General features: G+C 40.0%; 1 protein-coding gene across 6 annotated transcripts in view; it reads left to right on the forward strand.

The window, feature by feature from the left end:
- LOC105474645 (regulator of G protein signaling 7) overlaps nt 1-12708 on the forward strand; it is a 569035-nt gene that overhangs the window by 469281 nt on the left and 87046 nt on the right. For 4 of the 6 annotated variants that reach the window (XM_011729459.3, XM_011729461.3, XM_071073714.1 and 1 more), the window contains 3 exons: nt 6121-6185; nt 7694-7770; nt 7878-7959. In XM_011729459.3, the coding sequence (XP_011727761.1) occupies nt 6121-6185; nt 7694-7770; nt 7878-7959 (224 nt within the window). Of the gene's footprint in view, nt 1-6120; nt 6186-7693; nt 7781-7877; nt 7960-12708 lie in introns of all 6 variants that reach the window. The other 2 variants (XM_071073718.1, XM_071073722.1) reach the window with 1 other exon arrangement.

Here is a 12708-nt window from a genome sequence, read left to right on the forward strand (position 1 = left end):
CAAGTCTTGAAAGGCACGTGGGCCCTGACTCAGCAATACCCTCTCAGGAAACTGGCAATTTCAAAAACAAGTAAAGATACGTACATAAAGACACATACACATACACGCGTATATGTTTGCACAACGGTTAGCATATAATAGCAAAATAATAGCTGTCACCCAAATGTCCAATAATAAGAACTCATTTTAATAAATTACATTAGATCTCAGCACTGGATTACCACGAAATAGTTTTTTAAAAAATATTATAGACCAGCACTTATCGATATGAAAAGTTAGCCACAATAGACTATTAAAGAAAAAAGTTTATAATACAGCATATGTGGTACAGTTTTAAGCACACTTAAAATAAATATATGCATATAGATTTTGTATATAAATAGATATTCATATATGTATTAGCAGATGTATATATAAAAGAAAAAATCAAGACTATATAGCAAATAATGACAGAAATGGTATTATAATGAATTTTTACTTTATATATTTTTCTGTATATCTTTTACTTTATATACTTATATAAATACTTTACATATATAAATATATAAATACTTTACATACATAAATATATAAATACTTTATATATTTATATAAATACTTTACATATATAAATATATAAATGCTTTATATATTTTTTATATACTTACTGTATATTTTTTACTTTATATAAAATAAAATCAGTATTTCAAAGCGATACCTGAACTTCCATGTTCATTACATTATTCACAATAGCCAAGATATGAACTCAACCTAAGTGTGCACCAGCCGGTGAATGGATAAAGCAAATGTGGGACAGAAACACAATGAAATACTATTCAGCCTTTAAAAATGGAAAAAAATCCTGCCATTTGCAGCAACATGATGTGCCTGGAGGACATTATGTTAAGTGAAATAAGTCCGCCACTGAAAGACAAATACTGCATGATGTCACTCGTGTGGAATCTAAAAAAAGTTTATCTCACAGAAGCAGAGAGTAGAATGGTGATTAGCAGGGGCTGGGGGCAGGGAGCCGGGAGATAGTGGTTAAAGGGTGCAAAGTTTCAGTTAGAGGATTAAGTTCTGGGAGACTGTTGTATAGCGGGATGATGATAGCTACCATTAATACTTGAAAATTGCCAAGAGAGTAGTTTTTGTTTTGTTTGTTTGTTTGTTTGTTTGTTTGTTTTTCATTTGAGACGGATTTTCGCTCTTGTCACCCGACTGGAGTGCAATGGTGGGATCTTGGCTCACTGCAACTCCCGCCTCCTGGGTTCAAGCAATTCTCTCCTACCTCAGCCTCCCGAGTAGCTGAGATTACAGGCACCTGCCATGACACCCAGCTAATTTTGGTCTTTTTAGTAGAGATAGGGTTTCACCATGTTGGCCAGGCTGGTCTGGAGCTCCTGAGCTCAAGTGATCCGCCCACCTTGGCCTCCCAAAGTGCTGAGGTTACAGGCATGAGCCACTGCGCCTGGCCCAGAGTAGATTTTCAAAGTCTTCATCACAAAAAGTGGTAAGAATGTGAAGTGATGGAAATGTTAATTAGCTTGATTTAGTCATACCACAGTGTATAACCTATATTAAAACATCACATAGCACAACATAAATATATGCAATTTTTCATTTATCAACTAAAAATATTTAAAAATTCTTTTTAAATGTTAAAATAATAAAGGAAAGCTCCTGTGAAGCACATATTTATTTTTGTTACATACCAGATTTAATTTTTTATCTCAGCAATAAAATTCAAAATCTCCATCAAATATAATAAAGTTCTATTCCAATGAAATATCGCTTTTGAAGCGAAACCTGAACTTCCATGTTCCCCTTTCCTCTCCTACACTCCAGCCCCAGGAGGATTAGAGGTGAGAGTTCATGGTGAGAGTCACAAAAGGGAGTCGAGGAGGGGAGAAAGAAGCCACTCACACTTCTTCTCACTCACACTTCTTCTCACTCACAATTCACTTGATTATTTGATCATTACTTGAGATGAACATTCTCATTAATAACTTGGTACCCTTCTGTTTTGTTTATAAACAGCAAACGTTTATTTCTCACAATGCTGGAGGTTGAGCAGTCCAATATTAAAGTGCCAACTGATTTGATGTCTGGGGAGGGCCCACTTTCTGGTTCATAGACGGCACCGTCTCGCTGTGTCCTCACATGGTAGAAGGGTGAACCAGCTCCTTCGAGTCTGTTAATAAGAGCACGAATCTCATGAAGGAAGGCTCCATCCTCATGAGCCAATCACCTCTCAGATAACTTGGGACTCTTTGAATTACCCAAGCATGAGAAGGAAGATTGTACAAACTGCCTGGCTGTTTAAAATTCAGGAACAAGGGAAGAATGAGCCACAAACTAAACATTAAAAGATTAAAAAAAAAAAAAATAGAATAGCATGACAATGTAAGTTAATTTGCATTACCTGGGTTGTAAGTTGCGTAATTTTAAAATATTTATTGGAGTTTTGTAGTTCCAGTCTTGGTGAATGATATATTCCTACTCCTTCCACATTTTGACACTGGGGTTTTAGTAATTTTCTCGCTGACCTGTGTGATGTGCCTTCACACCTTTGTCATGGGCATCAGTGTTGTCTAAGAGACCGCTCCGGCTTCTCTAGAGCTTTATAAAATTAAAGGGGAAGACCTGATGTCAGCACTCACTCTCTATTCTGCTTCTACTCAAAGATGTGATCCAGAAACTTTGACTTTTCCATCTAAGTTCTAAGTTGCATTTAGGCCAAAATGTATGCCTTATCTATGCAGCTTTTGTAGCCAGAGTAGCACTTCCGGCCTCCCCAAACTTCCTCCCACTTAGTGGCATAGCCTCCTGTTAAATTACTTGTTTGACCTCCCAAGTCTTCCAAATTGTCTCCTAATGATCTCCCAGCAAACTACTGCAAGGAGATATATTTAAACTTGGTATTGAAATTACATCTTTAATAATAGAAAATATTTTAAATAGAACCCCCAAAATGGCATCATTAGTTGATATTTTCAATATTTTGTCACAGCAGAAAATATTCAGGGTTATGTTAAAAAAGATTCACTCTTTTGGATCTGAGCCTAGGTCTATACATAGCACAATATAGAGCATGTTCAGTGCCAAAATAATTAGGATTGGCACAAAAGCACTTGGCCTTAGCTGTAGGTTTTTTTTTTTTTTTTTTTTTTTTTTTTTTTTTTTAATGGAGTCTTGCTCTGTCACCCAGGCTGGAGTGTAGTGGCGCAATCTTGGCTCACTGCAACCTCTGCCTCCCGGGTTCAAGTGATTCTCCTGCCTCAGCTTCCCCAGTAGCTGGGACTACAACCGCACGCCACCATGCTTGGCTAATGTTTTTTGTATTTTTAGTAGAGATGTGGTTTCAGCATCTTGGCCACATTGGTCTTGAACTCCTGACCTTGTGATCCACCCATCTCGGCCTCCCAAAGTGCTGGGATTACAGGCATGAGCCAATGTGCCCGGCCTGAGCTGTAGTTTTGACTATGCATAAGTGCATTCATTTTGTCAATCTTTAATGAATTGGGAAATTTCCTGAATTGGAATCCTCTTTGATCTACTTGGACCTTCTGCCTCATCCACCTCTTGACCAATGCTGGTACTCTCTGCTAATACAGAATAAAAAGTATTATCTCTACCTGTTAACATACAGCATTTGTGTCTGGACTAGACCGATGAGATCTGGGCCTATCCAGTCAAGAGCATATTTGCTCTATCTTCAGCAGTTACCAGATTATTTTCTACACTGCTAACTCAGACTTGTACCTTTTGCCTCTTTCTTTCTTATTTTATTTTATTTTTTTAAGAGACAGAGTCTTGCTCTGTTGCCCAGTCTGGAGTACAGTGGTGCAATCATAGCTCACTGCAGCCTCGAACTACTGGTCTCAAATGATCCTCCTTCCTCAGCCTCCCACATGTAGCTAAGACCACAGAAATAAGCCACCAGGCCCCGCTTCCTGTCTTTCTTCATACCAAAGAATCAAGTAGACATTTAGGGAAATTTTATCACTTAAGTTGATTTGACCCCAAAACAGCTCCTTCTGAAGATATCCTATTCATTCATTTATTAATTCACTCATTCAACAAATATTCGTGATATCATTACTTTATGCCTGGCACTGTCTGCCCACACCTTCATTTTGTTTCCTAGGGAATTAAAGAAAAATCACATCATAGGACACCTGTATTACAGGATGCATAATGTCTTTGTGAGGAGTCATGTAAAAAACAAAATCATTCCACTCTTATTTTAATGCATTAGTGTATCTAATGGTGAGAAACATTTCCCCAGAGGGAGCTGATTTTGCAAGTAATAAAGATTAGATGGACAGAACCAATAAAGCAAGGAGAAGCTGATGCAGGAGGACACAGGAGGTGTGACTGATGGAGGGCATAGCTGGGGCTTGAAATTTCATTAGAGGTAATTCCGCAGGAAAGCTGAAATTATTCAATTAGATATTTAAGAAGATTCGATCTTTCTCTCATGAAGAGACACCCTCAGGGGTATTTCACATACGCTTCAATTTCTTTTACAACTGCTTAGAACATTTTAGATATTTTATTCAAGTCACAGTGGCCTCTATAGTAAGAGGTCCTTTGGGAGTGAGCATCAATTATGACGAATTAGGAAATGAACACATCATGTCGCTTTTGTTTATGAAGTCTGACTTTTCGAAATTACTAATATTAGTAGAACAATAAAATTATTATGGTAGATTATACAAAGATGTGTTCTAATACAGTATACTGGCTTCTTAGCCTTTGTAGGAATGTCAGCATCATTCTGTGGTTGGCTCTCTGCTTCATCTTGACTTTCATACAGGAAACCTTACAGAAATTGAGTAAATAGTGTCCCTGTTTGCACCGGTCTCAAATTTTCTGTGTAGTGTGTTTCCTTAATGATACCAGCTGGACGTCATTATCCAAAACTAAGGGTGGCACCATGTAGTGCAAAGGTGATATTTCCAAGGCAACCTCATCGAGGTAGCCTTATAATAAGTAATATTTGACAGTCCTCATCCAATGCATTTACTCAACATCTACAACACATATAACGTATCTTGAGTTTCATGAGACTCAAATATCATGCATATTTAGTGAAAAACAATGACAAAAATATTCTGGCAATTGGGACTCTACCAGAGGGCTGCAAATGCCTTGAGGTTGTCATGAGAGTCACTAGAATACCCTGAAATAATTGAAGAAATGTGCTCAATTGCAACACTGCTGTCACCACCTTCTCCTATAAATCTGCTGCCCAGATGGACTTTTCATGGCAGCCCAGGCCATTGACTCCTCAGGAAAATGGAAATACTATGGAAGGTAGGTAAGATGTTATGTCCTCCTCCTAGTAACCAAACAATGAAAGATGGACTCTTGTGAAATGAAGCAAAGAAGATGCCGAGAAGTCCTCAGTGTACATGAACAGATTGTTTCAGTTGACAGTAGAATCTGGACATCATTGAATGTGCCAATAATTCATAATTTCCTTTTTGCAAAATTATTTTACTTGTATATATAGATTTTTAAGTTCATTTGGTGACCCTTTTAAAAGGTTTTATTTTCTCCTCTTATTTGTTGAAGATGCTAAAAACTGTGATTACCATTTAATAAAAATGTTTAAATGATTATGGCTCATGCCTATAATCTCAGCACTTTGAGAGGCCGAGGTGGAAGGATCACTTGAGCCCAGGAGTTGAAGACCAGCCTGGGCAACAAAGCAAGAAGCCTCTTTACAAATAATAATAATAATAATAAAATTAGCTAGTTTGGTGTCTCATGCCTATAGTCCCAGCTACTCGGGAGGCTGAGGCAAAAGGATCGATTGAGCCTAGGAGTTTGTGGCTGCAATGAACAAGGCTCTTACCACTATACTTGCTTCAGCCTGCGTGACAGAATAAGACTATCTCTAAAAAAAAAAGTTACCAAGTTTCTTAGCATATTTATTAGGATACCATAAATACCATGATGCTTGAATTTCAGTAATAATGTTATTACAGAATTATTTTTTGTCTAAGAAAATGATCAAAAATTACAACTTGGGAAAAAAGTGCGATCGTCTTGATTTGTAATGTTGTACTTTTACTTATAGTGCCATGGTGTTGATAAGCAGGCAAGAAATGATTGATTTTTTTTTTTCAGCCGTTTACCTCTGCAAGAGAACAATGCAAAACAAGGCACGACTGGAGCTCGCAGACTATGAGGCTGTAAGTACCAAGGACCTTCTGGCAAGGACAGTCATAGGATACACAGCAGTAAGGCCCACAGTCTTTTCTGGGCAGGCTGTTAACTCTCCATTCATGGATCTTTTTTCTTGTCTTTTCTTTTGAGATGGAGTTTCACTCTTGTCACCCAGGTTGCAGTGCAGTGGCACGATCTTGGCTCACTGCAACCTCTGCCTCCCAGGTTCAAGTGATTCTCCTGCTTCAGCCTCTGGAGTAGCTGGGATTACAGGTGTGCGACACCACGCCCGGCTAATTTTTTTTTTTTTTTTTTTTTTGAGATGGAGTCTCACTCTGTCACCCAGGCTGGAGTGCAGTGGCGCGACCTCGGCTCACTGCAAGCTCCACCTCCTGGGTTCACGCCATTCTCCTGCCTCAGCCTCCCGAGTAACTGGGATTACAGGTACCCGCCACCACGCCTGGCTAATTTTTGTATTTTTAGTAGAGACGGGGTTTCACCATGTTAGCCAGAATGGTCTCGATCTCCTGACCTCGTGATCTGCCTGCCTCAGCCTCCCAAAGTGCGGGGATTACAGGCATGAGCCACCACACCTGGCAGCTAATTTTTATATTTTTAGTAGAGACTGGGTTTCACCATGTTGGCCAGGCTGGTCTTGAACTCCTGACCTCAGGTGATCTACCTGCCTCAGCCTCCTAAAAGTGCTGGGATTACAGGCGTGAGCCACCGCGCACAGCCTCATTCATGGATCTGAAGGGTCAGATTTCCAGGGATCTGGCATCACAGTGGGCTCATGAATTCCTGTTTACTTACTTCCTCTCTTCATTCACATTGCGTGTGGCAAAACTCTAAATACATAAACTCAAAGTATAAGAGGGAAGCATATCTTATTTTCTAAAATTGACTTAACTGTCAAAATGTCAGATACATCCTACATAGTGAAGATATCCAAACTCTGAGGATTAAAGACCATTTACCCTGGGAAAGAGTGGGTTTTGCCAAAATTTTATCTGCTGACGGTGATCATCAGCAGATAAAAGTCATCTGCTGTCATTTGTGCAGATGGTTGCTATGTTAGATTTACTGAATTCAAAGCACTGTGTAGGAATAGGTTGTGGGCCGCCAGGGTGTTACATGTATTGTGAGGAACTGAATAGGCTGATTGCATGCGTAGTATGCATGTGTTCTGTTCCTCTATAAAGTGGGTACAGAAAATTCCAACGGGTTCATCTGGAGCACCTCCTTATGTACCAGGTAATTTTAGTATTTTGCAGATACATATTGGATTTTTAGTCCTGTTCTCCGAAGTCAGTAATTCAAAAAATTGATATTTGTAACAGGTTTTTCTACTTCCTGTAAGACTGACAATATGAAGATGAGCTGAATTCAGGGAGCATGGCTTATCATTGAGAACCACAGTACACTTAGGGCTTTAGAAACTCTCTGTTTCCTTGACAAATACAAGTGGTAACTAAGCTAGAAGAGAGCAGTGAAGAAGAGCACTGAATGTCGCCACGTGGGGTATGTTTTTCAGGAGAGCCTGGCCAGGCTGCAGAGAGCGTTTGCCCGGAAGTGGGAGTTCATTTTCATGCAAGCAGAAGCACAAGCAAAGTGAGTCCTTGTGAGTCTTTTGGAAGATTTGTTCAAGTTGTGGCCTTTTTGTCCAGAGAGGCACTACAATTAATACTAAATGTTATCCATTGTTACCGTGTTGACAGAGTGGACAAGAAGAGAGACAAGATTGAAAGGAAAATCCTTGACAGCCAAGAGAGAGCGTTCTGGGATGTGCACAGGCCTGTGGTAAGCAAGCGTCACACTCTCATCTTGAATCCGTCTTCTCTGTGGGAAGAGAGGGGAGCCTTACCAAAGTAAGGGAAAGCCTGGAGTGACCCCTTGCACTCCCCAGGGTATCTTGGTGAATTCGTTAAGAAAAGATCACCACTTTTGTGTAGGATGACCAGACCTCAGTAGCATCAGATTTAATTTATAAAACCACGCATTTTCCCACCATGATAACGCTTGCTTACTCTCTTGCTATTTGAGGTATCTAATGCTTCTGTATACATTTGAAAGAAAATCCACTGCAACAAAACAGTTTTTCATGTTTTATTGTTTACATTTTTCTAGCTTTATAGTAAAAGTGCAAGTCAAGATGTTATTCCTGCCCTAATTTTCCTTCCCTCCCTTCCTTCCTTCCTTCCTTCCTTCCTTCCTTCCTTCCTTCCCTCCCTCCCCTCTCTTTCTTTCTCTTTTTTTTCTTTCTTTCTTTCTTTCTTTCTTCCTTTCTTTCTTTCTTTCTTTCTTTCTTTCTCACTCTCACTCTCTTTTTTTTATGGGATCTGTCTCTGTGGCTGGAGTGCAGTGGTGTGATCTTGGCTCACTGTAACCTCTGCCTCCCAGTTCAAGCTGTCCTCCCACCTCAGCCTCCCGAGTAGTTGGGACGACAGGCATGTGCCACCAAGCCTGGCTAATTTTTTGTATTTTTGATAGAGATGGAGTTTCACCATGGTGCCCAGGCTGGTCTCGAACTCCTGAGCTCAAGTAATCTGCCTGCCTCAGCCTCCCAAAGTTCTGGGATTACAGGGATAAGCCACCATGCCCAGCCTGATTTTTTCTTAAAACCTATTAGTAGCCTGCTTTGGTTGTTGACTTTCACAGTCTAACATTTCCTGTGGCTCAAATTCAAATCAGCCCACATTTTTAATGACACAATATTGGATCTCTATGTAATAACTTAGCTGGGCTTTTTCCTTATTAATGTTAAACTATGTGCCTCAGAGTAACATTAATGAATATCCTTAATTAATACCAGAAAACTGTATGGATGAAATTAAACAGTGGTTACCAGCAACCATAAGACAACCTCATGTATTTCTTTCTATTTTGATGCTATATCGTTTTCTTCTGTAGATTTATTTAAATACAGACAAGGCAGTAGAGAATAATATTTATATAAGTATTATTAGAATAAATAATAGGTTCATAGCATGAAAGACAAATGAGATTGATAAGAATACCTTACAATTTTCTCTTCAACTACCTTCAGAATCAGACCAAAAGAGAAAGTCTCCAAAGGTTTGTTTATATATGTACATATTTCAGCTTCAGATAGCAATGCAATTGTTAAATGATATATTGAATTTGTTCTCTCTTTTGAATTCTGAAAAGATTAGAATTGAGAATTAACTGGTTTTGCTACTGAAAATTCAGTGTGAGTTTTATTGTTCATGAAGAAAAAGGATTTTGAGGTCAGGTGCATAGCTATTGCAGGGACATTAAGTAGGATTTTTATTTTTTTGGTTTGTTTTAAGCAACCTCTAGAAACCAGTCAATGCGTTATGTTCCTATGCTTATCCACTTTGTCCCCTGGACATCTAGTGGCTCATCTCTAGCCTCGTTTAGCTTCCATGGCCTGGTTCCTCCTGGCAACCCAGGAGGACTCACACCATGCCCGCTCCCCTGCACTGCCCACGTCTATTTCATGCTCTGAGACCCGCGCTCGCAGAGATGACAAATGAGTCCACCTCAGACACTCCCCTGCTCCACTGCCTGAGGCCTCTGTGTGCTTCTGTTGGAGGCAGAATCTGATCCCAGTTGTCTTTCCCTCTATCCAGTGCAAGCCAGGCGCTAGTCTTTCCTGTCTCCCACCAGCAAGGAGCACGTATGAGTGTTATCCAAGAGGCCTCACCACACCCTTCACTAGGCTTCCAACTAGAAAGTCATCCCAAGGAGGATCTGGAGGCAGAAACCACCCAGAAGCCACTGGCTCCATCTCCCTGGTTGATTTTTTTTTTTTTTTTTTTTTTGAGACGGAGTCTCGCTCTGTCCCCCAGGCTGGAGTGCAGGGGCACGATCTCGGCTCACTTCAAGCTCTGCCTCCCAGGTTCACACCATTCTTCTGCCTCAGCCTCCTGAGTAGCTGGGACTACAGGTGCCCGCCACCACGCCTGGTTAATCTTTTGTATTTTTAGTAGAGACGGGGTTTCACCGTGTTAGCAAGGATAGTGTTGATCTCCTGACCTTGTGATCCGCCTGCCTCAGCCTTCCAAAGTGCTGGGATGACAGGCGTGAGCCACCGCACCTGGCTGCCATCACTTATTTTCTAGAGGAAAATAGAGCTTTGGGTTGTCATGAGCCTCTGAGAATGGCATTTACCTAAACCAATCCTACCTTCAACCATTTCTTTTTCTTACATTATAACTTCCTGTATTACTTTAGAGGTAATCCCTCTTGGCATTTTTAAAATTTAAACATTTGGAAGTGATCTCAGGCACTCGTGAAATGCTGACACTTGTCCAAAGGCTGTGTCTGCCATACAGGTGCTGGTGTTTATCTTGTTTTTAGTCTTTTGGGTCCTTACTCTGAGTTAATAGACAAAGATGATGATGACAGGGACATTAAAAGAAAGGTTCTCCTAAGAGAGCTCCTAATGCTATTTTCTCAGCCAAACACATAAGCTGTATCTCTATTCGCTGGCTGTAGTGTTAGCTAAGCAATGACAACAACTTTCTAAGGTAACTAGGCCCCCTGAAGAAAAAGTGGCATAGGGGAAAACAGCAATATTGTGATACTTTCTAAGAATGTCTACACTTTCACATTTGTCCCTAGAAATGAATTCTGCAGTTGTCATAATCAATCCTAATATATTTAGACCCTAAATCCTATATCCCAGAGTTAAAGTGAATAGGTATTTCTATAGCTCAGTTTCTTCTTCATAGTCTGTCCTGTCTGTGGCTGTAATGAAAGACTCTTTGTACCTTGTAGTATTCACTGTAACATTAAAGTGTCTTCTAGACAGGATCTGTGAAGCTAGGAAGCTAGGCCTTGCATGTTAACACCAAATTATTGCCACCTGAGCAACCTAGAATCCTAGACCATGTGTAGGAAAATACCAGAGAGTATCTCAAACCGTCCAGAGGCTTAATCTGGTATGGCCTGGGGCCTAATATTGCATACCGCCCCTCACCAGAAGATGTCCATATCTAAGAGACTGTCCTATTGTGTCCACTTCCAGTTTTATTATGTCAGCCAATGACCAGTAGAAAAGGGAATAGGGAGACCTGGGCAGAGTGAGAAGCAGCTGGGCTTGGGAATCAGACAGACCTGACTCCGTTATTTATGAGGCCCACCGTGCACAGGGATTTGCCCTTTCTGAGATGTAGCAGTCTCACTTATAAAATGGAACTATATCTACCTACCTTGCACTATTGATTGAACATTAAATGAGATCACCTGGGTAAAAGCAGCTGGCAGATCACTTTAGCAATCTCACTTGACAGGTGAAAGACAATAAATTTTCAGCTTCCTTCATGAACAGAAACAGAGAGTAGCACAAAAAAGGATAGAGAAAAAAATGGAATATGGAAACAGATAATGCAGATGCAGCTCCTATACTTCATGGTTTTAATGACATCTGTGAATCTCGCAGAGTACAATCAAGGAGCATCACAACCTTTGTCTTTGGTTCTGAGGTCCCAACCAGAATAACTCCGAAGACCACTCCCATAGTCATCTCCTTTTCCTCCAGCCTTACCTTTCCACTCTTCCATTTAGGGATACTTTGCATGAAATAGGCTGACCTTGACTTAAGGCTGATGTGGTCACCGTGGTGTTAATTGCTCATCTATGAGCCCTCTCTCTTAGTACCCTTTATTTGTGAACTCTTTTATTTCCTGTATGTTTGCATTTTTATTTAAGCCTTTATTCTGGAATGTAGAATCTGTCCTCTAGGTGCAGGAACGCAAGACTTAGAACAAAGCAGCCTTTCTTGGTCTTTATCAAACTGTTTACCTGAAATAAGTCAGACTGGGTTGACTTTCCTCTTCAAAGGGATTGTTCCTTTACCCACCTATGGAACTTTTTGAACTGTGTGGGGAATGCTTTTACCCCCAACATTTTTGTTATTTAAATATGTAAGTCCTGGAGCCGTCTGCCAATGCAATGGCTAAAACATGTTTCCTTCAAAGGTTGAATCTGAAACTCATGAAACAGGGCATTGCCACCCTTCCCATAATATGGAACATGGATCATGGGATACATGGGATACATGTGGATACATATGGAAAGGTATCACGTAATGATACCTTTTATTCTGTATCAATATGTGCCAGATATTATATTAAGGCCAGGCATAAAAAGTGGACTAAAACACACTCCTTGATTACTAAAACTCGTAGTCCAGTGTCGCATTTTATGAACGTAGTCACACAAACACAGCAGGGTGAGTTTGACTGCACTATTTGTTTTCTGAAGGGAGATACAGATGCTCATGTTATTTATAGGACTTGCTAAGGTTCAGAGCTAGCAGTGGGAGAGCCAGGCCTGGAACTAAAGAGTGGTGTGGATCCAGGCAGAGAAAGTAGCTCCAGCAAGAATGAGATCCTGATTTTATATATCTATCCTGCAAAAAGAAAGAATAAATAGTTAGAACGCAATAGTCCACATAGGATATAGCTGTGTTTATAGGTGTCTTATTATATTTTACTCATGGTTTTCATATATCCTTTTGCTTTTTACAAAATGGTTGTATTTATCGGTATCCTTTTGTAT

This window comes from Macaca nemestrina, chromosome 1, assembly GCF_043159975.1.
Source record: "Macaca nemestrina isolate mMacNem1 chromosome 1, mMacNem.hap1, whole genome shotgun sequence".
In the NCBI taxonomy this organism is placed as follows: Eukaryota; Metazoa; Chordata; class Mammalia; order Primates; family Cercopithecidae; genus Macaca; species Macaca nemestrina.